The sequence below is a fragment of the Rhamphochromis sp. 'chilingali' genome, assembly GCF_963969265.1.
Source record: "Rhamphochromis sp. 'chilingali' genome assembly, chromosome: 18".
Lineage (NCBI taxonomy): Eukaryota > Metazoa > Chordata > Actinopteri > Cichliformes > Cichlidae > Rhamphochromis > Rhamphochromis sp. 'chilingali'.
The window spans coordinates 16,704,353-16,732,148 of NC_137945.1; the positions used below are offsets into that span (position 1 = coordinate 16,704,353).

Consider the following 27,796-nt stretch of genomic DNA (forward strand, 5'->3'; position numbering starts at 1 on the left):
GTTCGGGTTATCTCAAGAACCTTTTTTTTCTTCTCAAAACATTCAATTGTGGCGTTATAGGTGGCACTCCATGTAGGAAAAGCTCTTTAAATTATAATTATATTTTTTTTAAAATTGAATTAAACATTCTAATAATTAAACATTTTACATTAATTTGTTGAAAGACTTTAATTAGAAGCAAAGTATTTAACTACTTTATTAATACATGTTCGTTATCATTATTCTTTTAATGAATTTCAGTTCTCACTGAAGGACCTATCAAAGTTGCTATGGTGACCCAAGACGCTGAACCCCCAGCTACAGTCTTGTGGGAAACGTAGTCCTGAAAATCTTAATTTGTGGAACAGTCATCCAAAAAAGAAAGCCAATTTACTCCATTACCCAGAATCCACCATAACAGTAACTCGACGAAAGTTATGCTTACCACTTTTGGGTTTTCGAGCACTTTTTCTAATAACGTTTAAGCATATTTTGACGATAGAAATTGAAAAACGTTGACTGTTGCGCTTCGCGCACAATTTTAGTAAAGAAAAGACACCAACGTGATAACTGGGATTACATCATATTAAGGTGCAGTGCTGTATCAGGTGATTATGGCATTTCCAGGTCACAGTTCTGACCTGTTTAGGTGGAGAAGAGTTGGCTCGGCAAACAAGGTAAGTCTAGTCTTTGGATTCGTGTAAATTCATAGACTGTGCTAAACTGAACGCTATACTGCATCTGTTTTCCCCAGTAATATCCCCGAGAGAGGGAAATAATTTGGCTAAATGCTCTTTGAATAATAAAGAAGGAAAAGCACATCTGTGTTATTACCGTGTATAAACTCGTGGCTCATGTCAGGGGCCCGTTCAGAAATGTCACCCGGCCCTATCTCTGATACTCACATGCTTGCAGGCAAGCTAGCAATGGCACAGACTTTTGGACGTGTGAGAAATGATTTTGAACTAACCTGCTGATTTGAAGCAGTGGCTAAGCTTTTCTGTGAAATAATCCGCAGACTTTAGGCCCTTGGCTCAGCCTCCAATTTGCAGACTGCCACCGCAGCTCAAAGTGTCTCTGAGCCTGTCTAGGCATTTTTAAGCACTCAAAGGTGACCATGAGGCCAGCATTTTTTTGTGTGTGAGAGCTCTTTGGTGTTTCTTACAGAGAATATTAGCTTACACTAATCTTTCTTTCAGATTCACGTAAAGAAAGGTGATATTGATCAGTGGAAGAAGGTAAGAAATGTGTGTGCTCAGTTATATATATTTTTTATTTATTATTGAGTTGAATGTCTTTGGGGGTTTGGGAATTGTGTGACGAAATTGTTAACTTCAGCTTTGCATGTGTGTGTCCTTTCCCTGACCTCAGCGAGTGGAGATGGCCTCAGAGTTTGCTGTGTCGGAAGTCTTCTCACACAAAAAACCTCATTCAGGAATCAGCAGCCTAGCTGTACCATTGCAAAGCACTGAACAGCTGAGAGATCATGATGAGGCTTACAGTGAAGGTAGGTGCCTTATAATAAATAATAATAAATAACCTGTCTGTGTAGAAATGCTATCTATATAACCACATAGAGTACAGCAAGAGGGATGATGATATATGGCCTGTTGTTTGTTGCAGCTCAGGCCCTTTTAGGTGACTGGCTGAGTAATAAGCTGCGGCTGGAGTTGGAGTTGGAGGATGAAGATGACCTGATGTGCTCTGCTGAGAGGACAGGCACAGCTGCATCAGCTAGTGCTGTGCCTGCTGCTTTAAACTACAACAACTTTGATGGTATAAAATATTACCTGATGAGATAACCCAAAACTCATTATTTATTAAGACCTTCTCCATTAGACCTGTGGCCCTGATGGACGAGGCGGTACAGAACACCTTTAAAGAAACAGTGACCTCTAGAAGATTTACTCATGATTATGAAAGGCTCATTAAAAATTCAGTGTGGGTTTTATATTGCTTCAAATGGCCTCTGACTGCTAGGCTTTATAAGAGTATTCAAAACAATCAGTATGCAGTACTGTGCAAAGGCCTCAGGCCACCGCTCATTTATTTTTATTATTAAGCTTCCAAAGAACCATACTTTCTTGTAGTTTTTTAAAGTGACCAATAGTTCTCCAGGTCTCAATGTTTTTCTATATAAACGTATATCAAAGTACACTAGAACTGGACTGAAAATCAGTGGCAACAGGTTTGATGGAGTGATGATTCCAAGTTTGAAAATTTTGGTTCAAATCATCAAAATATATGGAGTAGGTCAGGAGAGAGGTGCAACATTTATGTGTTAAACATGTTTTATGTTCTGTCATGATTTGGGGCTGTATTTTACCAGTGGTGTTAGGGGTCTTGTAAAAATCGATGGAATTATGACCTCAGAAAAATAGGATCAAATTTTGATCCACCATTGCAACGCCATCTGGAATGCATTTGACCGGCAACAAGAAAAACACACGATGGAACATTGTCAGTCATGGATTGGCCTTCCCAGAGCATGGATCTCAACATTATTGAGGCAGTGTGAGATCATCTTGACAGAGAACAGAAGAAAAGGTAGCCAGCATCTAAAGAAGAGCTTTGAATGTCTTTTAAGAAACCCGGAGAGCTATTCCTGAACACTACTTTAAGAAATTAGAAGAAAACTGCCTAACAGAGTTCAGGCTGTGTTGACGAATCAAGGTGTTCGTACCAAATATTGACTTTCAAGCATTCAGTTCATTAGGATTGTACAAACTGTTTTTGCATTTTATACTGCATGCACATTTTATGATAAATTAATTCACATTTCCTGCAAAATATAAAGAAAATATAAAGGTGGCTGAAGACTTTTGCACAGTACTATTTCAGTCTGCATTACAGTACCATTGGACAAAATGTTGCCTGACTTGGGCATCACACCATTAATCTTACAAGTATTGTGCAAGGAATTAAAAGCACTGGTTTCCAAGATAGAAGGAAATTAATATTAAAGCTCGAAATGTTGAAAAATGGTCATCAATAATGTGAAGTACAGTCTTTTACAAGTACTTCAGTTGTCATATTTCTTTTCCAAAAATACTTAGAACTCTATAACTGCCTTGTCGAGGAAGAAGAGCAGTCAGCTGTCAAAGGCTTCCTACAAGACCTCATGGAGCAGGAGCTGTTGGACTCCAGGATGATGGAGGATTTGGCACTTGATGCTCATCAAACCAGAAAAAGATTTAGAGACCCGATCGTTACCATGGAAGCCCGACACCAACAGGTAGTCCGTATCAAGAGATGCGAATGCTGAAGGTTTGGCTGTTGCTGTTGTGATGCATGTCGCTGAGCAAATCATCTGGAATGACGTGTGTTCGTGTGATGTTTGCAATTGTACAAAATGCTGCTCAATTCCAATGCAGGTGCGAGAAAACAGGGCCCAACGGGAGGCTGAGAGACAGAGGCAGCAGAGAGAGAGGGATGTCCTACGAGCTGCCAGAGAGGAGGCGAAGAAGAGGGAACAAGAGGAGGAGATGAGGAAAAGGCAGGAGAAACGCAGGCAGGAGGAGATGGTTCAGCAGGAGATGGTGAGGCTGAGGCGGCAGATGGAAGAGAGGAGAGGCCTGGAACAGACTGTTCGACAGAGGTAGGAAAAGATTACAACAAGCCGATTTATCACCCAGCAGATCACATTGTTTGTGATCTGGTTTGCTTCACCTTCCTTCCTGGTGGAGAGAATGGATTAGTGGTAACCTGTTGACAAGGAGAGCTGTGATCAGCCATATCAGTCTGGTGAGCAAAGATAAAGCTGCGTTGTAAATCATGCTCTCACTATGAGTGTAAGGCCTTTCTTTACCACAGGAAATGTGTCATAACTTTAAATATTCCTCGTGGACAGCAGTCAGCAAGTGTCACAACATATATCTGCGATGCTGTCACTATATCATATTAATGATTTTTTTGTCTACAGTTAATAATACTGACAAACTAAAAAGCCATTTAAGGAATTAACAAGAGAGCTGAGACTTGAAGGATTATGGGAGGTGAAGTGTTTAGAAAGAGACCACACATTCTCTATGAACTACAAAATGACACAATATATGAAACTAAGAAAAAGTACCACAAAAAATAGAAGATTTTATCCCAATTAGCATCATTGTGCTAACAGTCTCATGTTAGCTGGCAAGGCTAATGTTTGGCTACTATAAAACATATAGTAGCCAAACATTAGCCTATATAGCAACACCATTAGTGTTTCAGGTATTTGTACAGAAACCAAAAATATAATAATGGTTATATGGAACTTAGAGGTTTGAGTATTGAACAGGTTGTTGTTGATTAGTAGTCTGGGTCTGTGTGGCTCAGATTGGGCCTTTTGTGTGCAACTATCCATGTAAGAAAGTGATCACTCCATGTACAGGCACGAAGTCTGATATCTTCTTGGACAGGTGTCCATGCATCTTTCAGTTATTTCTGACCTTTTCATAAACAACATGAAGCCCCTTTAGAGGAATGGTGTTATATTTTGTATATATTCATTTTTGCTTTATTTGTTCTTTTTAAATATACTTTAAGAAGTTTGTATTGCAGTCAAAATCAGATAAGGGCAGCACCATGGATGTTTATTTGGATATTGATTTGGACATGAGATTTGACCTTATTACATAAAATGATACTACAGTATCTCATTCATGACAGTGCTTTCTTGAGGTCAGAGGTCAAATGGGGCATAATGTTTGGATGCAAACTATAGTGTGATATTTAGCATACCAGTACCATTTCTTAAATTTACACGGGGTGCCTTAAGGCACACAGGTTTTTATGTTTGTATCTTCTGTGTTATGCACATTAGGTTTATGTATAATGAAATGTGCCACATAAAGAAAATTGCCATTATGTTTTATATATTAATGTACAGAGAGAGAGGAAGAGCAGAAGTGCAGATCACAGCCAGAAACCTCCATTCAGCTCCAACACCTCTCATTAAACAACAGCATGAGGACGCTAAGCGACTGTATCAAGAACAAATGATTCAAAGAAAGGTTCACATTAACAACCTTAAGGTTGGTACCTGGAAGCTAAGTATGTTTGTGTAAATACTGTAGATTCAGTTGTGTTAAGAAGTTTGCATACACTCGTCATGGGAGTGAATGTCATGGTAGTATTGGGCTTTCACTGATTCCTTTGAACTGGTCTTGGTGGATTGACTGTACAGCAGACATTTTGATTGGTAAACTTGACAAGACCAAAGCCTATTAACTTTCCATTAGTGATAATAATTGGCTACAACTGGTAGTTTCTTTTTCACAGAGTAAAACGGATTTGTTTGACAACACTCACTGAACTGGCCAATACTGGCCAAGGAACTCAGGAAAAATCTAAGAAGAAAATATATTTACATAAATTGGCAAAGGTCACTTGGAACCATTTCTAAACAACTGCAGATTTCAAGATCAGTTCATACAGTTGCACATACGTACAAGTTATTCAGATGTGTCCCCAGTTTCTGAAATAAGACCCAAACTGTCACCCTCAAATAAGAGGAAATTGGTTAGGATATTCAGAGACCACCAAGTCTCAAGCCTGCTCTGAACTGGAAAGTGCTGGAATGCCAGTGTCTTGGCCTGGAGAAAGCTTTTATGGTCAGACAAGGCAAAGATTAGGCTGGTTGGCCCCAATAACAAACCTAACAACACTGTACCAGCTGTCGAGCATGGTGGCAGTAGCATCATGCTCTGAGACTACTTTGCTGCCAGTGTCACTGGTACATTACACAAAGTGGATGGAATATTGAAGGAGGAGGACAGTTCAAGGAATCATTAAAAGCCCAAAATTACTATGACATTTATGCCCATGATGACTGTTCATAAACTTCTGACCACAACTGTAGGTTGCTACTATATATGTGAATTTATGTTTCGCATGAATTTGTGTATATGGTTTAGTGTCTGCAAAGGCATTTCTCTGGGTGGTATTCAGTCGTGCTGGACCGAAGGCTACGTATGGGTAAGGCCAAGGCTCTCTATGACTGGAAGAGGCAGCTAAAAGCATGGCGGGCGTGGCGAGCAGTGATGTGGGCAGAACGAAAGCAGCACGAGGTGGCAAGAACAGAGGAAGCACTGCGAACCGAAAGCAGGCAAGAACCAGAGATTGTTAACATTAAAGTAGCTCTTATTGTATCATCGATGCCCTCCCCTTCTACCAAAATCTAAAATCAAACTATTAATTGAGAGTATCTCAACAGGTCACTCATTGACTGAGAAGCATTTATATCCAGGGTGCAGTGACCCAGCAGTAATTGAGGGCAAGAAATATGATCACATCCGTATCCTCCTCCAGACAGTGCCAGCTGGCTGCTGAAAGTGACCGAAGGCGGTTGCTACGGCGATGTCTGAATGAGTGGCAGCTATGGTGTCGGACGGAGAAGGAACAACGTGAGCTTTTGGCCCGGCAGCAGGAAATCAAACAAAAGATGGCTGCTCTAATCAGTGCTGCATCAGCAGGCAAACTCAAGGCCACAGAAAGTCTGGCTTATCGGCCAATAATGGCCCCACCGGAGGCACCAAACCGGACCACAGAGAAGGTGAGACTCACAAATCCTCATGTCATCAGCAACGGTGCACTCTCTTCATTAATGATTCCCACTGAACACAATCTGAAAAATATTACAGCGAGTGAAATCATGACTAAAACATCAGCTTTGATAGGCGGTGCTGAAAGCCTAATTACAGAGGCAATTACTGAGTTTCGGAGCTTAACTGAATGAAAAAATTTCCCTTTTAACGTTCCTCTTTGCATGAAATAACCTGACCTTTACTCAGCTCTTCAGCCAAAGAAGGTTTTGAAATATTTACAACTCTTTAGAGAGCAGGGATGATGAACAGGAGGGCAGAGACCTGATGGTATAAATGCCATAAATGCCATAAATGCATAAATGCCACTTGTTTTGCACATATTCAACTCTGTATATTTTATATATTTTATTATTATTATTATTATTATTATTATTTTATTTTATTTTTTTACTATTTAATTTGTAAAAATGTGTATACACACACACACACACACACACACACACACACACACGTAGGAAAATATTTGGTATACACATCCAGAAATGCATATACTATTATATATTGTACATATATTTATTAGTTTCAGGTTGGCCATTCTTGTATTTTGCTCGTTTGTGCTGTTGTGTTTGCACATCTCTGTTGCTTGTGGGGCTCGCACACAAGAATTTCACTCGCATGTGCTGTGCCAGTGTGCCTGCACATGTGATGTGACAATAAAAAGTGATTTGATTTGATTTGATTTGATTTGATGGAAGAAATGCTGGAGAAACACATGAGATGCGTTGGCTGGTTTAACCTTTACAGCAGAGAGTTGTTTTGATGATGTTTTCTTTCCTCGTGTTTACTATCTGTCTCTATCGTGACTCTCTTATAAAGGAAAGTGATGTAATTGTCACAGTCGGCTATGTGGGAGGCAGGAACTTGACAAAGAGAGAAACACTGAGAACACTGGAGGGACAGAATAGAAACACAAAAGGGACTAAAGGCACAGAATCATAATAAACACCAGGAACGTTGAACATAAACAGAAGGCTATTGAGCTAAACCCCGGATGAACCCAAAAACCTTTAGTGCAGGAGCACAGGACTAACGGCACGAAATAAAACGAAAGCAACCCGTAAGGGTAAGGAAATAAACCAAACGCGTAAACACTAAGAAATAAAGAAAGACAAATATCAACAATAGAGAATGAAGAACTATAATGTTACCTCCTTTGACAGTATCACAGTATCACCTTAAAGCACTTGTTGCAGGCTGCTGAGTTTGCATCTTTTGCTGTGAAGTACAGCCAGACTTTTGACCGCTTCGCCTTGGGCATTTTTAATCTGTAGCTCTGCTCTAAAAGAACCTACGTACCTGGACCTGCCTACTATCCTCAGAAATGTAAAATAATTGGCTAGAAAGTGTATCACAGCTCAGGAAAAAAAAGCACAGAAATAAAGCACCGAAATGTGCGCTGCTTTTCGGTCTGGTTACTACCGTTTATGTCAGAACCGGTGCCATCATGGCACCGGATACCGGTACCCATCCTTACCTATCAGAGACTTTTTCTGTTAATGTATCAGAATTCTAAAAGGACAAAGTCTTAGTAAAGTTTGAGCAGCCTTGAGAGACCAAGAGAAACTTTTACTGCATCTGTGTTGTCGCCTTAGGCTCTATGTGAACCTAGCTTCTATGTAAAATCCCACCTTCTCTTTTCTATTCTCCTCAGGAAGATCGCTACAGCTCTGACACTTTAGCCCCCGAGACCTCTGCACTACCTCAGGAAAAGAACCCTATGATTACTGCAGCCCGGCCCTCTCAACCGTGGCAGGTGACCCGACGCCATGCAGCACCCACAGCTGCTGAGCTCCACAGGGCATGGCAGAAAGAGGAGGAGGGTGGTGCCTGCACCCGTTCGGTATTGGTATCACCAGGCAGCAGGTTTGAAAACAGACATGCTGCCCAGAAGCAGATCATCGCACAACAGAGGAAGCTGCTGAAAGAGCAGCAAGAGCAAATTACCCGGCTGAAGCAGGAGCAGAACATGAGGGGCTTGAGGCTGGAAATGGAGAGAGCTGCAAAAGTTACCCAGTCAACAATGCTTGGAGGCTTGAGACCAAAGACTCGCAATATTGACACCAAGGTGGAGAGGTATGTTCAGTGCATATCGTATGAACCGGTTAGCTCTAGATTAGTGTGAATCATTTTATAAGTAATACGTATTAAACTGAGTGTTTATTTGTTTGTGACACCAAACAGCCAACCCTGTGTCATCAGCAGTTTTTATAGTTCCACCCTGCCATAAGGCACCTTTTATAAAGGATTTAAAGCTACAATTATTGGCTTTTTCACTGAATGATAAATAATTAACTAATGCTCTGCAGGTCCATTATAAGCCAAAAAGCAACTTCTGGGCTGTCAGTTTGTGCTATTAAGTTATAAATAATTAAGTCATTAATAAATGCTTTTAGTTTCTGTCTTTTGTTAGTCTATCCAGTCTGCTGATGCCAAATGTTTCTAATTTCATAACAAATTAAAGCAAAGTATAATTTTTGCAAAGTTTTGAATAATGAGTATGCTTAGTGTCCGTCCATCCTTTATAACTTCTTCTCATTTATAGTTCCAGATTTACATTTCCTGTTTCACTTTTTCCTTGTGAAGCCCGAGGTACTCTCAGGCCAGCTGAAAAATATAGTTTTGCAGCGAGTTCAGGGTCTAACAAAAGGTGTCCTCGTTGTTGGTTGTGCCCTACAAAAGCGTCAGGTGGAGGTGTGCTGGAGACGATCCTGGTCACTGCCCAAACCACCTCACTGGCTTCTTTCGACCTTAATGTGGTGTAGGAATGTGGTGTTTTTTCTAGGGGTATAACCATTTTGAGGGGGAGAGCGGGCTTTTCTGGACTTTATTTGATAGAACAGTGAAGACTAGACATGTAAATAGGATAGAGATTGGGGGAAGGACACGCAACAAAGAGTCCTGGTTGAGACTCGAATGCGGGACACTGGATTGAGCCTTTCAGCTTATGACTGCCTGCTCATCCAAGTAAGCTAAACTGGTGTCACAACTTTAAAATCTGATTAGGAACCCAAAGCAAGGTGGAAAAAGCCCAGATGAACTGGATGTATATAAGCTCCAGTGCTGCTTCATAAACAGGGAAACTGGTGTCCCCTCCTGAAGACCCCCTGCAGGAAAAGACATTTGGCTCAGGTGCAGTGAAAGCTGTGAGCTTTGCAAAGGCAGATTCTGAGCATCGTGACATGCTGGACCGTCATTGAACAATCCGTTCATGCTTAAAAATCCTGTACAAACATACAACTTACAAACTCCACACAAAAAGGCCCAAGCTGAGCTGAAGGTTCAAAGCCAGAACCTGCTTGGTATGAAGACACACTGCACCACCATGCCCACCTGTAGCTTGTAAATGTGTATACAAATGTACTGCTGTGCTTTCTCATGAATCAGCTGTGGAACGGGTCCACATGAAGAAGGACGGAGCCCACTGAGAGATATTTGTCACAGCCTGCATGTGCAGTTTGGATGAAGCCAAGGAGGGATGACCTTTCACTGTGCATTATTTAAACTTGGAAATGTTCGTGTGACAGATGTTGAAATGAAACCATGTTTGGTTGGTTCCTCAGGCTTAGAGATTTAGAGCCTGTGCTGTTTAGGTTGATCCCGTATACTAAATTGTTTCACATACTATTTTTAACCTGGCTTCACACTCAGCCTTGTGTAAGACTAACTCCACACACTCCGAATTTGTTAACAGCTCTGAAACCTCTCAAGATGAGTAATCACTGTTTGTTCACTTCTCTTTCCTCGGCGCAGACTAATGGCAGAACAAGTGGAAAGGTTTATTTGTGTGAACACCTCATTAGGTAAAGTTAAAAGGAACCAATATTTCATATGTGTAGTTTGGTACTATGGTATAGATAATTACGGTTTCCATAATATAGATGAAGATGCACTGCGGTACAATCTGTTACCCGATAACAGCTTTTGTTATTAATATAAATCATGGAGGAGAAGATAAAAGAAACAGATGATGTTTAAACTTTAGAATGAGTAAAAGGAAAGAAAAAGTTTATGACTGCTACAGGGGGAATACACTCTCCAAGCAGTGTATACAGTAACAGAAGAAAGCTCGGCACATTGGAGTTCATTTACAGATTTACAGACAATCTAATGTATGTCAGTCAAGTTTGGCTTTGGTCATTACCTTTCTGAGTAACACTTGCCAGGAATAGTATCAGACAGACTTCTGACTGGCCTTTGTTTCTGTTGCAGGGCACCGAGAGGGACTGGAGAACCTGACAGTCAGAGTGCACCTTCAAGCAAAGCTGTCACGCTGCAGACATGCCCCCATCCACTCACCACAGGTCAGTATTAAAAGTAGCTCATTGTGCAGGGGAACTTGCACGTTCACACATGCACAGAAAGTTCATTTCCATCTCCCAAAGATGTGGTGAAGCACTGCTGTAGCTCTTTTATTCAGGAAATTAAGTGACTCCGAGTCACACTTGTGAGCAGTTTACATTTGGGCCGATGTGTTCGTGTTCAGAATGAAAAGTCTAAGAAAGAAACGTGTACATGACCAATCACTGGACTGCACAGAAGAAAAGCTTGTCATCCGCTCACTTTCCCTCCGTCTCTCTGAAGCCATGGAGGCCCGAGCACGTCAGCGAGCAGAGCGAAGGAAGGAAATTGAAGAACTCAAGAGGAAGAAAGAAGAAGAAAAGCTGGTAAGTTGAAAGGTCGTTTTCTGGGGAAACATGGGGTTTTTTTTGCAGCAGCAGCAGCAGCTGTGGTTCAAGTGGTGGCTCTGATTTCCCATGGGTTGGTGGTTTGATTCCCTGCCCCTCATTGTTTGTAACTGATCTCAGGAAAGACGTGAAGCCGGGTGTGTGTGTGAATAGGTGAATGAGAAACCGATAGTAAAGCAGTAGAAGCCAGCTAAGGTTAAAATGCACTCCATAAGTGCAGACCTCTTACCATTTTTATTTTGGGACCTCCAAAACAGCTGTCGTTAAAAAAAACACATCCAAATTTAATGGCAAACACAACTTTCAGGCTCAGATGAAAGCCGGTGAAGAGCTCAGGCTGAGGGAGGAGGAGGAGGAGAAACGCAAAGCAGCAGAAAGACGTCGGGAGGAGAAAAGGCTGGAAAGAGAGGTGAGGTGTACTTGATATTTTATGGATGTCCGCAAAAAAGCGGAACTTCGTGGGTCTGAGTACAAGAAGCGGTTCTCTCATGTGACTCCCTGCAGAATATTAAAAATAATCTCGCTTTGTGTTTCTGCACAGAGAGAAGAGGAGAAACAGAGACAACTGAAAAGGCAACGGGAGCTGATGGCACTGGCCCGCCAACACCACTGCAGAACGTTGTTGCTGCGGCGGGGCCTGGCGCCATGGAAACGCCTCATTCAGCTCAGACAAGCCAGTGTGGAGGTAAATCACCTGTCCTGTCCATTTCAGCTGTCAGTCTACAGCGACACAGGGAGCCAGCAAGTACTATTGTATTTCTGGCTGTGAGGAGTAAACTAAAAACATTTGTTTGACTTTAACACCATTAATGTGTTAAAGTGGCAATTGTGAGCAATGTACACAATAACTGACAATTGTGAGCAATACACAAACTGCTCTGGTTTTTTAAAAAATAAATTATTGTCACTCAAAAACCGAGCCAAAGGCAAATCTACGACACACTTTGGACGTGAAAGTGCAGAAGGAATACGTCCAAACAAAAGCTTTCTAGCAGCACTCCCTTGACATCATCACTATTTCATCCTCCAAATGTTCCTGTCTTAGCAAAGCTTAACAAATGAACACAGAAAATCTTTTGTATTCATGTTTCAGAGCTTGTTATAAAACCTCTCTGTTTGGATGCGAGTACATGGCTTTTCTACCTGGCACATATGATTGAGTTTACATTCACGAGTGCACACTGGTGCTTTTCCCCCCCCTCTTTTTCATTCCCTGCCAGCTGGCTGAGCGTCATCACACTTTCATCCTCCTGAGGCAGTGCACATTAGGCTGGCAGCAATCAGCAAGAGAGTCTGTGTCTGACAAAGAAGCTTGTGCTGACCAACTGCACCAGCACTTTTTGCTTCGGAGGAGCTTAACCTGCTGGAAAAGGGTGCGTATACACCTGCACACATACAGACGCCATCCGGGGCTGACTAAAAGAAATATCTTTTTCCTAATCTCCTCTTCTACCTGCTCAGTCATATTTTCATTTTTCCAGTCTGTATGAGTGACAGGTTAAAGGAAAGAAGCCAGCCCTGTGCCTCTGTTTTGCCGTCTGTGTTTGCTGGCATGACTTGGGTACACGAGAGGGATCAATGCAAATCAAAACAAAGTTCTTTCCTACCATGAGACATTCCTGTGTTCATGTGACTTCTCTCTCCCAGTTGATAATAAACCATCCACAGGGCGATATGGGTCACTGATCAGCTTGATGAGTATGAAAATAATGGAAATCATCTGCTGTGACCTTCTGAGTCACCAGCTCCCCAGTCACCACCCACACTATCAGAAAAACATCAAATAAGGAGACAACCAACACTTATATTAGATTTTCCTTTAGTTTTTCAACCATCTTTTATATCCTGATTTCTTAGTGTTTTTAAAAAAATATTTTTCACAATTACATGTTTCAGGTCAAAAAAAATTAACATTAGACAAAAATAACTGATTAAATACTAAATGCATTTTTTAAATACCTGGCCCTATGCGGAAAAAAATAATTGTCCTTCTTGTTAAATCATGAATTAACTGTGATTAAGAGCAATTTTTGGAAAAGCTGAGTTCATTTTCATAATTCAGTTGTCTAATTACCCGACCTATTCAATCAAGAAATCACCAAAACAGAACCTGTCTGGCAAAGTCAAGTAGACTCCAAGAGGTGATTGACTCATTACAGAGGTCATGTCATGGCACACCCTGGACAGGTCAGCAGTCTTTCACAGTGCTAACACATAGAAACAGACAGCCATTCGCACTCAGATTCACACCTATGGGCAATTTATAGTTACCACTTAACCTAATCCCACTAAATGCATGTCTTTGGACTGTGGGAGGAAGCCGGAGTACCTGTAGAGAACCCACACAAACTCGGGGAGAACATGCCGACTCCACACGGAAAGACCCTGATGGTGGAATTGAAATCAGGACCTTCTTGCTTCCCCCCCCAAAAAAGTAATAAAAACTAATACAGCACTTCATAAAAAGAACACCAACACCATACCAACAGTGTCGAGGCTGCTTTAATACTTCAGGACATGGGCGATTTGCCATAATTGATAGAACCATGAATTCTGCTCTCTACCAGAAAATCCTGAAGGAGAATTTATGGCCATCACTTTCTGTCCTGAAGCTCAAGAGCACTTAGGTTATTCAGTAGGACAATGATCCAAAGCACACCAGCAAGTCCACCTCTGAATGGCTAAAAAAGAAATAAAAAATAAAGCTGTTGGGGCGGCTTAATCACACTCTGGCCTCAAATCAGACTGCGATGCTTTGGCGTGACCTTAAACTGGCTGGTCAGCCTTCAATGTGGCTGCTAAAGGTGGCACAATCAGTTTTTAGGTTTATGGAAAAATAACCTTTTCACAATGCATCAAGATGATATTTGATGATCTGAAACATGTAAGTGTGATGAATACCAAAAAAACTAAGAAATCAAGAAAAGGAAAAATACTTTTTCACAGCACTGTGCATCTCATCTTATAATTTTTGTTCACTTTTACTGTATTCCTATTTGTAAGCAAGTGTTTTTCATTCCAGATGAGAGACATACAGATAATTCAGGAAGAGCGAGCCGAGCGCTTCTATCGCACACGCACTCTGAGGAGGTTTCTGCTGGCGCTGCTGGACCACGTGACTCAGGAGAGGCTGGTGGAGTGGGAGCATCAGGAGCTGGCTCTGGAGCATAATGAGAGGTCTGCTACCCCTGACTTTGCCATATGTTCACAGTAATATAACCAGCCAAGTGGGTGTTATTATATTTAACAACTTGAAAGAACTTTAATTACAAGTTAAACTGCTGAATCAGAACAGTCTTTGCAGCTCTTAGAGAAAGGACAGGGCCTGCAAGCCTTTGAAGATGTAAACATTCATTTGACCTCTAGGCATTTTCAATAAGAGACTCTCAAGACCTCAAGTAGCCCTGAAAAAATAGATTTACTAGGAAGTTGTGTAGATGGTAATTCTATAATACACATTGCAGAAGCAGTTTCTGGATATTCACCAATATGAAATATGAAGTGCATCTTTTTTTTCCATCTTCCTTTTCCAGTGTAACTTCCTCTTCATTAGACAGAAAATTTATACCACCATCTCCTTGACTCCGGTGCACCAACTCATATCTGCTGTTAGCTGCAAATGTCTTTTCATATCATGATTAATGGAGTCTGTTGGGATGCTTTTGTAGCTCAGTGTGTAGCGCTCCTAAACGGGCCACGTTTCTGCAATAATAGCCTTTGTAGATACCCAAAAGTCAATAAATCTGGGGGGGGTAATTGTGATATAGCGGTCTTATATAAAACCATCTGTGCTTGTATGGTCTCCCTAAATCCTAGAGCCAGCATGCTAACATGCTGCTGTTCATGCCATAAATCTGTTAAAGTAGCAAGCCAGAATTTACACAGACAAGATACTGCTTAGATTCTTCTTTTCCTGGCTATTTTAATTATGATATACTCGCACAGAGTTACATGTGAGAACTTATTAGCTGTTGTCATGCTAGAGGTCCCTTTAATCCATTTTGTTATTGCTCACTTGCTCTGTTCCCGTCTGTCCCTCCATCTGCCTGCATATCAGACGAGTGCTGCGGCAATGTTTCCTGGCCTGGAGGCAACTTCCATGTTTGCTGCGCAAGGAAAGAGAGAAGGACAAGCGGAGGGAGAAGCTGTGCCGCAAAGTGACTGAGGTTCTCCCGGATTTCTGCTCCCATCCACTGTAACGCCTCTGGGAAGACCGACAGAACGGGCAACGTACTGCATACTGATGCAGGCGACACGCAAACATCTCAGCATCACTCTGGAAGATGACACACTGCACACTTCTTACATTTATTTTATAAAATATTTTCACAGAAACACATAAATCAACCAGAGCAATTATTGGAATACAAAAAACAAACAAAAAACCCCTTTAATGCCTGTGAGAACCAAAAGCAGTGAAAAACTCATTTCTAACTGATGCCAAAACATATTGATTCATTTGCGTTTTCCATTTATCTAAGAGTTGTTCCATTTCTGAGTCAGTTTTGAAACGGATTAAAAGAGTCAAAGTAACCGTGTGGTAATAACTAAGCAATCAGCTGCTGTGGAACTTCAAATTAGCTGGCCTATCTGGCCTGTGCCAAAATGTTTCAATTAGTTGTGATAAATATCCATGAATTCGTTTCACAAGGCCAAGTAAGGTCAAGTGCAGTCTGTTTGTGAATGATGAAAAGGTTATAGTGAGCCCTAGAGAGCCTCCTTGAATATCCTATCTGTGCACTCAGAGGCATCATCTTGTGCTGTGTTCAGACAAAATGTCCCCACCAGGATCAGCAGATTGGAGTTATTGTCTCGCATCAAGGCACTACGAAGGAGGGGAGACATAAGGTCAGCCTTCAAGTCAAGGAAGACATCCAGCGTGAAGGACTAGTAATATTTGTTTGGCAGAGGTGACGTATATGACCAGCTGCATAGAGGAGATCCTGCATGTCCTTCACATTTATGGCAGTATGTGCATCTTATGGGTGTGAGTAGTTGTTATTGCTAAGTGTCAAAGTCAGTGCAAGTCCATATGTTGCACGTTAAAAACGTAGCAGCTCTGAGGTTTGCTGCCAGCAGCACGTCCAATCAGTTAAAAGGAGTCATGCTGCCATCCAGTGGACACTAACACACCAGCAGCCACAATTCCCAAACTTTAAACAGCATTGCATCACAAGTCTCTCACACCAAGTCAGTGGGAGAGGGGGGAATCACTTTGTCTCCCATGCTCATGAACTCAGACCAGTTGCCACGGAAACCTCGGGAATAGGCGCCAGTGTTCACGACGAGTCCCCAGTAGGCGCTGCGAGCGGTTTTCTCTCGCAGGGCGATGCGGGCTTCGCGCTCGGTCACGTTGTAGCTGACGTTGATGAGCTGTATCGCCAGCAGGTGAAGCAACCCGCCCGTCACGATGCTGCTGTACCACGCACAGGTGAAGCAAAGAGCAGTGCTGGAACACAGACAAGGACGGAGGTAGTCAATTTTTTTCTTTTTTACCAGCAAAAGGGTTTTATTTTCATGCTCAGCCACTTTCAAAGATAAAATATTTAGTGTAACCAGTTTAAAAGGGTGTAAATGGACAGATCACAGTTAAAAGAACCAGTATTTTTACATATTGAGGGCATGATACTCATTCACAGTTTTTAACTCTCAGTTCAGTAGCAGTGCCAGTACTAGTCATTTGAACTACTTCACATGCATGCTCGTTGCTCTGAGCAAAAACTGTGAATCTTTCTCCAACAGCTTATTGGGCACTGCTTCAAGGTACTCTTGAAAGTGATTCAGTAGAGCGAAAAAAGCCAGACACTCAATATGCTCATGGAAGGTCCTCACTTACTTCTGGTAGTTCTGGGAAAAGTATTAAATGGCTGTGCAGTGGGTCAGTGAGGATCTTAATTGCTGCGAAAAAGGCTCTCAACCCTATTTTCTGTGGACTCTATCTCAGCTGTGGGTGTTTATTTAAGCACAAGTACTGACGCTGTGCAGTTAAGATGTTTAATTTTGTTCACAGGGTAACAATACAGAGGCTCCTAATTTTAATTAATAAGGCACTGTGAATACATATGTTGATTACATTACATTTTAAGGAAACCTGCCTGTAGAGCCTGATTTATTTATTATGCTCTTTCTAGTATAAATACTAGTACAGAGTATATAATCTGTTCCATTTGTTTGGGTACCTAGGGTTGCTAAGCATTTGACCTTGACATTCATCGTTAGGACACAAAGTCAAACCATATCGAGTAACAGATTATATGAGAGCTGTACAACACACTTTTTACGACATCACAATGACGCCATAACAGACTAATTCCATCATATTGGAATATGGACAACATACTGGAGATCAATGAGAAGGCGAATGAGGAAATAAATTACATGTATGATCACCTGTGATGAAATAATGAATTAAAAGTAAACTCAAACACTTCTTCTCATTCATTTTTAGTTCACTTCCATATTTTAGATCTCAGCATTAACCACCACAGGTCCACATGGTCACTGAACGTCATTATATACAAACCTTACTGAGCTGATTATAAACCTGTATTTACACAGATTTTTTTTTTTTTTTTACAGCAACAAGTCTTCTCTGCAAAAAAACAAAAAAGTTGATTTAAACTGTGTATTTCACAATAAAGCTGACACCAAAGATAACACCGCCACTAGTGTAGTGTGGCTTATGGTAGTGGTATTATCCTTCCATTTGTCACCAGTGTTTCCTGATGTCTGTGGGGCAATGCCTTGTTTTCATTCTGGATTTGGTCTCTGTTTCAGAACCGTTACAGCCCTGATGCTAGTGCCAGAATTCAATTAGCTATGCATAAAAATTTGAAATCTTTACAGTTTCCAATCAATACACACATACATGAATAGTCATTTAAGGCTGCTCCCTTATTTCAAACAGTGAATGAATCTGAAAGTTACAACTTGGCACAGATTTGACACCAGATGTCCTTCCTGATGTAATGCCCATGTATCCTGGCTCGGTGGAGATGTTTGACCATAATGCACAGAAAAACCAAACACATCATATCAGCACAAAAGCTTTATGCTAACTATAAAGTGCAGTGGTGGAGGGAAAATGATTTGGGCTTGTTTTGTGGCCACAGAAACTGGACATGTTGCAGTCACTGATTTGACCGTGAAGTCCTCTGTGTACCAAAGTATTCTAGAGACAAATGTGAAGCCATCTTTCTGGCAGCTAAAGCTTGGTTTTAAACTGGGTCATGCAACAGGATGATGATCCAAAACACTGCAACAAATCTACAAGAGAATAGTTGAAAAATAAAAGAATAAAGGTGTTGCAATGACCCAGACCTCAAACTGACTGAAATGCTGTGGTGGGACCTTCACAGAGCTCTGCATTAATTAATTCCTGCAAACCTCAATGAACTGAAGTAATGTGGTAAAGAAGAATGTGCCAAAATTCCTTCACAGCAACATGATAAAGCCAAACAGAAAATACCACTTCAAAGTTCTGCTAATGGTGGTTCTACAAGCTCTTGATTAATGGGGTATACTTAGTTTTTGACAGAACTGTATGTCTGTTTCCACTACCTGTACTGGTTGTAGACTCCTGGGCAGTAGAGTAAGGCGAAGAGGAGATTTTGCCGTGGACACACACTCTGTAGCACCAGGCTGATTCCGTACAGGGACGTCAACAGGAAGAGGACGAGCGTGAGCAGAAAGCTGCGGTGATTGGCCTGCCCCACACAGCTGTTTATCCTGCCCCGACACAGACAGGAGGGGACGCACAAACACACGTGTACACACACAAGCAGACAAAACATTGTACTGAGACTCCAGGGTTACACTACACTACACACAAACATGCAGGAGCGTGCATGGTATAGAAGGATGGCAGCAAGGAAATTGTGACGTTAACACAACATAGAAAAAAATATGTTGAGCTAGACACAAGAGGACAAAGATATTCATTCTCTCTGAGCTCATTACCTGCAAAGACAGAGTAACTTAACTCTTATAAATTAAAGGTGTTATTTTAGATCTGCGTGGTCTTTGTGCAGAAAAGAAGCAGGTCACAAACAAGACAACTTCAGTGTTTGAAGGAGAAGAAAGCAGTGATGACAGGCAGGTCGAGTGAGAGGAATTTGAATGGAACCCACCAGACACAGTGGTGGTCGAGACGCAGCACGCAGACACCACAGATGCGACAATGCCCCGCCCTGGGGGGCCGCACCATCCTGCATGCCTGACACCAGTTCTTTCGGTTGCTTTCCTTCATTTCCTCCTCCGCATGCTCCGACACCCCAGCCCGGTTGGCTACAGTCATCGTCACATCCTGCCTCCCACCACTGAGGGAAGGGTTTCTGCCTGTGGGGGAGCTGTAATACGCCACCTTGCTGTGAACGGACTCTTCGTTTGGGTGCAGGATGCCCGGATCTCTCTTGGTGTGGAAAAGAGCCAGCAGGGTGAGGACAACCCCGACGCTTACCAGCGCTAGCTGAAGCAGTCCAAAATCCCCACGTGGAAACACCTCAGTGATGAACAAGTAGTACATGTACGCCAAGGAGAAAAGGGCCAGGCTGAGGAAGAAGAGGGTCCGTCCTTTCTTACGGTGGGTGAAATAGTAGTACCACAGCACTAAGCCCGGCAGAGCTGTCAGAACCACCATCCCAATCAGGAAGTGGAGAGCAGCAAGGTGCAGCAGGGCAGGAAGGAGAAGAAGAGGAGGAATGATGGACAGGTCCACCTTGCGAGCTCCACCCCACAGCCACGGCACACGAATCCGATCTGTGACGACTGCAGCCACCTGTGACAGGGATTCAGGCTTCTGAGGTTCCCTCTTCAGAAACCTGATGAGGTAACGGAAAAGCTGTAATACTTTTTTTTAATTAAAGTAACCATGTAGGGAACTTACTAACATGTTTCAAGCACCCAAAATACAGACAGAGAACTCAAATACAAGTTATTCATTCATCATATTTTCATAATAAACAGCAGATTGCAATTACAATGTGATTTTTATACCCTGAGTGTCACTATGTGAAAAACCTGATATTGATGATACAATAAAGCATTCAGTCATCAGCAGGACTCATGCTTCTGACTACCAAATTAGTCGACTAATGGAACTATCAAGAGCCCAACATTTACTGACATGACGGCAAATGAAGCATTTCTTATTGGGCCATAAAGCTGCAACAAGCACACACAAATCACACCTGAGGCCGAAAATTATAGGTCTTCCCCTCTCTTCTACGACCCTCCCAACAGGAATACAAAAAAGCTTCATATTACGAAATATCTCAGAATAAGTGGGCCTCAATGAAAATGTGATTTTAATGGGGTACAGTGTTGGGCAAGTTACCTTGAAAAAGTAATTAATTATAGTTACTAGTTACTTCTTCAAAAAAGTAACTGAGTTACAAGATTCTAAAAGTAATTAATTACTTGAAAAGTAACTATTGCATTACTTTAAAAAAAAAATGTTTAATCCTCTGGGGTCCAGGGTAGATTTGGCCATTTTTAACTACTTTTGATGTTTCCTCTACATTTCACCTTTAAAAACTATTTACTTTGCCTTGTTTGGTATCATTCTTTTCAGCGTGTATGAATTTACAGTTATGTTTTCATTTTGACATACTGTATTAACACAATTGATCTAAAATCAGACAAAAAAAAAAAAAAAACATAATATCAGAGTAGAAAAAGTTGGATTTTTTACTGTAACAACCACAAACGTGTTTAATGAATCATATTTCATAACTTTAAATGCAAATATAAATTGTCAATTTTAAAATCATATGCACAGCTTTTGCAGCCGTTTACCTTTTACCCCCTTTTTTTTATAACAATTTCAAACTATTTACATAACAATCAGCTGTTCTGCATTCAATAAGCTGGCGCACAAATTATTTGTGCCACTCCAAATATTTCTGTCCACTATAAAGGAGAACATCACAGCCCGATACCTGCAGGTCTGACAGCAGCAGGTGTATCACTCCTATTCTCTACCTGGAGACAGCAGTCGCCTCATTGTTCTGACACACAACACAAAACTACCCACAACACTACAGACTAACTACACAAGACAACACATTAACTACTTAACTAACTTTTCTGCTGTCTCTCTCTCTTTCTCTCTCTCACCATCACTCCTAAAACTTCCCCCTCTTCCTAAACAACCAAATGTCATGTTGCCATATCATTTTTTGATTGGTCGACATGGTGCATTTTTCCACCAACATGAAAGGGTAGAGGTTTTTTGTTGTTGTTTTTTTGGTCATAAGCAGAGAGTACTTGCTAGCTCTGTCCTAAACATGACAAAACTATTCAGGAACAAACACCGCGTATATTTTGTTTATCATGACTCTGGTTTTACGTGGCCTATCAACACAATTTAAAAACTGGTATATATCACCTTGTTGCTTTGTCATCTTAAAGTGGTCATGTGATTGGCTTACCGCGACTACTTCATTCTTCCTCAGTCAAACAGCAGCACTCATGCGATTGTTTTGCTCCCTTAGCTCCAGGTGTTGTGCCAAAAAGTGATCGTCAGGGAGAAAGTGATTGCCGTCCGCGGGAGCGCGCGGAGCTGCTTAACGCTGTAGCGCCCAGATCTTGGGGGGCCCTGATTACTTACATAGACAGCTGCTTCCGTGCAACTGATATAAGGTGCAATAAGCTGAAGACAGCTTCAACCGTCTGTTTGTTGAAAAATAGTTTTCCTTGTTAGTAACTGTAACGGCGTTGTAACGATAGTTATAGTGATTAGTTAGATTACTCGTTACTGAAAAAAGTAACTCCTTACTTCCATCACTGATGTGGTAGAAATAAAATTATCTGATATCTTTTGTTTTAGATAGACAGAACTAAGACAGTAGTTACATTTTTAAATTTACTTTCTGGGTTATAATTCTGTTAAAGCGTCTCTGTAAGAACAAGCAAGACAGTTTGTGCCCTTTGCACATATAATGCAAGCAGCAGCAGAGAATTACCAGCACTTTCAGCTGTTCTGTTATGTGATTGTAAATGATTTGGCACAGTGTTTAAACCAGATGGCCTTCGTGACACAGCCCTTCCATTTATCCGGGTTTTGGACTGGGCACTGGGAGTACACGTGTACATGTGACCCCATGACACTGGGTTAATGTCTCCTCCCAGTGTCAAACCAAGGATCTTTCACATAGAGTCACTGATCCCAGCACTGCTATATTAGAAGCTTTGGTATGAAAATGATGTGATTCTCTTTGGATTTTGCACCGCTGGTCAGACAAGTCCAGGAATTTGACCAAATTGTCTGATTTGTGTTTTGTTTTCTGTATATTATTTCTGCTGGTATAACAGATCTTTAAAGGTTGCTCCTTTTTATTTATAGTATTAGTATTATACGTTTTTTGTCTTGATTTAACTACAGTCTGTGTGTTTGTTGTAGTTATGTAGTTTTGTGAAAATCTCCTAAAGTCTGAACCAGTAACATTTCAACTGTGATGTTAAATTGTTACTAAATTTATAAAATCTAAAAAAAACATTAAAGAAACATGGACTTTAATCCTTAGCCGACTAACTTTTTTCATTCTCTCCTAAAAACTGATGATCTTTAGCAGGGCCTGTGATTGGCCAAAAACAGCTCAGAGGAGGGACAGGAGTCTAGTTCAGATCAATCGAATTACAATTCACCTAAAGACTATTATGGATTTTCATCGAAATACACCAAAAACAAGTTGTCTATCTTGCCTTAAATTGGGGCACAAAATTAAATCTCGCATTTCCCACCTGTCACAGGCGTCATCCAGGTCCTCACAGTCACAGCAGCAGGCTGCTACATGGCTGCGCTGTCCATGTCTGTTCATGTATTCGCAGCAGCACAAGACCGCCTCCTCCTCCAGCACCTTCTTGGCTTGCCTCTTCATTACAGAGAGCCCTGCAGCCTGTCAGAGGTTTTAAAACAGGTAATGAGTTCGAGGAAAGTGAAAAGTTGCAGATGATCAAAGGGAAGGGAAACGTATTAAGTGAAAATACCTTTACCTGATTTGCTTTCAGCTAATAATCATTTGAAAATACCACTTTGCTGAACTGACCTTTTCATGCAGCAGCTTACCAGACACTTGCATGCATTTTAGATGGTGGAGTGCTCTGAACAGATTTCCACAGCACTTTCACGTCACTTCCTGTCCTCACATCTGTCACACATCTGTCACCCTTTAATGATTTACAGCAAATGATCAGTCCCCCCACCCCCCGCACACTGGCTTGTTTATGTGGCACAGATGGATATGGATTTGGGTTGAGGTGGTGTCAGCAGTTATAGCAATGGCAGGTCTTAGGTGGCCTCTCAATCATGGCATGACAAAGTGGGGTTAATCCTTCAGCTGAGTTAAACCTCTATCTTTGGGAGGAATATGAATGAGCCTCTGATTAGCAATAAATCACAGAATGAAATTGTGTGTTATTATTAAAGCTCAGCCAGCAATCACGCTAATGTGTTAAAAAGGACATTCTGGGTCAGAAAAGGTTACCAGCATCTAATTAGGGTCCTTCCAGGCACCCTTGGATCTGTAAGATCCTAAAGAGAGGACAGATTGGGTTACATGTACTGATTAATGGGCGTGTGCTAGCACCAAACAGCACATCTGCTCCCTGACAAATAAAGAAAAATACTGCTGCAAGGGCTTACAGTGTGACTGTTGCACTCAGCAATTTTACAGCTGTGGTGTTTAATGCTTTGGCCAAAAAGCTTTTCAGGGCAAAGCACATCATTTTGCTTCAATATCTAGGAATTGCTGTCGTTTAGGATGGAAGACGTCACTTTTACAACTCTGATTATTAGCTGAAAGCAAATCAGCAACATTTTTCATAGTTAATAGTTCCAGATTGCAACTGTCGAGGATGCTTGCTTTACTTACTTTATATAATTTTGCTGTAAACACCATATTTGTCTGACACAATCGAGGCTCATTCTCATCCTAGGCCAAACTCTCAATTTGAATGTGAAAATAAACAGCATAAAATAACATTCTCATTTGACTATATACCAGAGCCAAAGAAGTGTGACAAGGAAACCTCCAACAATGTCTCAGTGTCTCAATGCCCGTTGCTGACAAAGAAATGAAGACAGACCGATATACAATCACTCCAACCGATATTTGGGGGACTCCAGTATCTGATATATTAGCTGATATATTGGGGTTTTTTTTCCACATACACACAAAACATAAACCAATGTACCTAACACTTGTTATGTGTACTTTTATGTGTATTTACTCGTTCACACTCTGCTTGGATGAGGGGTTGTTACTGCTTTCTTACCAGGTTTGTTACCTTGTTACCAGCAGTGCCCTCTAGTGGACAAACTATGCAACAGCAACAGTGATAACGTGCCTGAATGGTGTTTCTCCCATTTCTTCTTTACTTTTTTCATTTATCAGCTGTTATAAATGTTGATACGGAGAGATCTGCAAATTGATAATATCACGTAGTAATATCAACTGTTACGCTATCAGTATTTTGCACCAAAAGCATGCCAACAGCAGCTAATAGGGTAGTGGTTTACACATTTTCCTAACAGCAGCAGATTGAATTCCTAAGCTACTGAGCTTCTTTCTGCACAATTTCAGTCAAATGTTAAAAAATGACTGTAAAACACTGAGTACAGATGGATAAGGGTGGAAATTCAGATCATGTTGAGCTCTGTGGGTTTAGGGAGTCATCAACTAAATGGGATTTGCATCTAATTATTAAAATAATCCCAACATTTGGAACATTAGTTTGTTTACTTTTAAGCTCATGAAAATGGAGGGACTACATAAAAAAGGCTGCAAATCCTCAGTTTTAGTGCAGACTTTTATTCTAAACCCTTTCCGAAAGTCCACACTTTAATTACATTTTTCCCATTTCATTACAAATACATTTAACTGGTGTACAGCAGCAAAATTAGGAAGATTATGTCACTGTCCAAATGACTGTACATTAAAAGGCAGAGCTGCACAGTTAAATTCCTGAAGCTTGTAAAGACATAAAAAGTACTTAAAGTGGCCTCACCTCCACTCAGTGCTCGGCAGAAAGCAGGATTTACAACATCAGTCTTTGTACATGTGCAAAGACTCAAATAGTAAATGGACTGGTACTTATATAGGACCTTTCTACTCAAGTTAAGATACTACACATCTCATTATCACAATCACCACTCAATCACAGCACTTTTATCTATGCCTAACATTTACATAGTTAAGCTCCCATGGATGTATCCAGACCAACGCATGTTCCCATGGCTTCCTACTGGTAGAAGACCACCTTTGCTTTTTTTTTTCCAGAGCAATAATATTCTCATACTTCCTAAAACGGGTCTGAATGTACCACTAGTGGTCAAGGAAGCTACACCTCGTTTGGAAGTCAGCCTCTTAGACACCTACACACCTGGTAACTGACCAACCAAGACACCATGCTAAACCTTCCAGGTGGAGGACCTAACAGCGGCTGGCTGTAGCTTAATATATACTTTATAGGTAGGATGACCAGATTTCCCACTTTACTATTCTTTCTCCCACCTCCCAATACTACATACTGAGGGAATGTCCCACATGTTGCTTTCTCACAAGAAACAAGGCTGTAAAAGAGATGTGCTGATCCACAGAACCATCCCTACAGAAACCCAAAAATGATTACCACGCAGAACAGCAGCTGCGATTACAGATAACCAAAAGTTACAACAATTGTAGTGGCATATAAAAAAACTACCTTTCAGGTTATTTGTAGCCTTACTGCAAACTCCTTACCCCACATTTAGTCAGCATATATAGAGACTATCGAGTGTTATAAACATGAACATTCTATAGAAAACCATTGAGACAAGTGTTACTTCACAAAACTGCTGATTGCTGCAACTTGTGTTATCAATGAAATTTTACTTAGGGTAGATGGGGAGCCAAGATGGCATTAGAATAACTAAATACACGCCTGCTTATGAATAATCAATTAACATCATCAGTTATTTTTTTCTGCAGCACACCTGCTCTAAACTATACCTTGCATAATAAACTTTTGTCCCAGTAACAGGATGCTGTGCTGACACATTCAGTAAAAATCAGTTTTTATTGGAGACGCTGTGACTTTAAACTCGACTGCATGTAAATATTAGGACTTCACCGTTTTCCCTGGCATTTAACCCAATGAATCCTGCAGCTTGTCGGTAACATAATTGCAGACTGCAGCTCACAGTTAACCGACGTTCAACCGACGTTTACCTGCCAACAAGCCGCCGTCTCACCGGAGCGACACACTGCGTCAAAGCAGGTTTCACGACCCGACAAACCCGGGTAAACATACCTGCACACGGGGCTGCTACATGCCAGCCTCTAGAAATATCGACTGGAACGATTTTCCCCCGCCGTGCTTCTTAACGGAAGTCTCGGTCCCGGCAGCAGAGCTCGTATCCGGTGTTTCTGCCGCTAAATGCAAGTCGCGTGAAGTGACCGCGGAACGGCGGCAACTGCTGGGGCGGGGGCTGGGTTTGAGTATCCGGCTCGGCTGGTGCTTCCTGCAGGAGCCGGGGGGTGTCTTCTGCGTGGACGTCCAGGTTTCGGTACACAGAGAAGTCCTGCTTCCTCCTCTCCAAACTGGCTGAACTGTTTCTGTACTGACGTCACATGAAGTGGCTTTTCCCCGCCCAGCCTACTCCCACATGATGCTGCTACTGCTGCATGCACAGCTGTGCTCAGGTGAAGTGCTGGAAAAGCTGTGTACCAACACTCCATCAAAACAAACAGTCAGTTTAATGGTCTTTGTGAGAAGCTTCGTCCCGTTATAAATTAAGCTTATCTTACTCTTGCACATTTGGTTATGCAAGAGAGATAATGCCAACATTTTTTTGGACTTTTATAACTTAAATCCGGGCATAATTGATGATTGTGGACATGGCAGTTTAGCACACGTGTGCTAAAAAGTGATTATATTAGATACATAGCCATCTGATTGCTTTTAATATAGTTTAGTTTCCATAGTGTAATTTTTCGGTTTAGTTTTAATTGTTATAAGTTCCAGTTTTAGTCTTTAATTATTACTGTATGGAGAGCATATGTCACAGGCAAGATTTAGGAAAATTGACTCAGTCTTGTAGACTCAAAATCTCAAGAACTAGTCCCATCAATGCCTCATCAGATAAGCTAATGTTTTAACATTAATCTCAGTTCCTTCACATGGACTCAAATTGCAACAAATACTAGGAATGACCCACCTACCTGAGCCTTAAATATTAGCCATCTGTGTACGTATCATATTGCATCATGGCTCATTGTCATATCAGAAATATATAACCAAAACAATGCACGCTGTCCATAGTCTGCTTTTTGAATACTTAAAGAGAAAACTAATTTAACATCAAATAATGCTTTTATTTGTATGTTTGTTTGGTGGGGTTCTATTTGTGCTTTTACATAAATGTTTTATATACTGATCTCTTTAGCATGCCTCAGGAAAGCCATCAGGTATAAAATTCTGAATTCAAACATGCAAATGGAAACATTCAAGTAGTAATTTCTTTTTCCTATAACTTAATACTACAAATTGACTATTAATGCTCAT

The 27,796-nt window shown here is 41.2% G+C and overlaps 2 protein-coding genes across 3 annotated transcripts; one reads left to right on the top strand and one right to left on the bottom strand.

The window, feature by feature from the left end:
- Nucleotides 1-81: 81 nt before the first annotated feature.
- Nucleotides 82-15,455, top strand: ccdc191 (coiled-coil domain containing 191). The gene is made up of 17 exons (XM_080864964.1): nt 82-656; nt 1,179-1,217; nt 1,351-1,486; nt 1,603-1,755; nt 3,036-3,214; nt 3,354-3,577; nt 4,850-4,994; nt 5,877-6,067; nt 6,271-6,514; nt 8,218-8,639; nt 10,776-10,867; nt 11,148-11,230; nt 11,559-11,660; nt 11,793-11,936; nt 12,472-12,624; nt 14,274-14,428; nt 15,309-15,455. Exons 1-17 carry the CDS (start codon nt 594-596, stop codon nt 15,448-15,450), a joined length of 2,667 nt encoding a protein of 888 aa, XP_080721090.1. The 5' UTR covers nt 82-593; the 3' UTR covers nt 15,451-15,455.
- A 167-nt stretch (nt 15,456-15,622) lies between these two features.
- Nucleotides 15,623-26,852, bottom strand: zdhhc23b (zDHHC palmitoyltransferase 23b). Of its 2 annotated transcripts, none has more exons than XM_080864971.1 (5): nt 26,461-26,852; nt 22,994-23,148; nt 19,381-20,070; nt 18,812-18,979; nt 15,623-16,700 (listed from the first exon to the last, which is right to left on the bottom strand). In XM_080864971.1, exons 2-5 carry the CDS (start codon nt 23,128-23,130, stop codon nt 16,433-16,435), a joined length of 1,263 nt encoding a protein of 420 aa, XP_080721097.1. In that variant the 5' UTR covers nt 23,131-23,148; nt 26,461-26,852; the 3' UTR covers nt 15,623-16,432. The 2 variants fall into 2 exon arrangements, with proteins under 2 accessions (XP_080721097.1, XP_080721096.1); XM_080864970.1 differs by having other exon boundaries at nt 15,624-16,700; nt 26,543-26,852.
- Nucleotides 26,853-27,796: the final 944 nt, after the last annotated feature.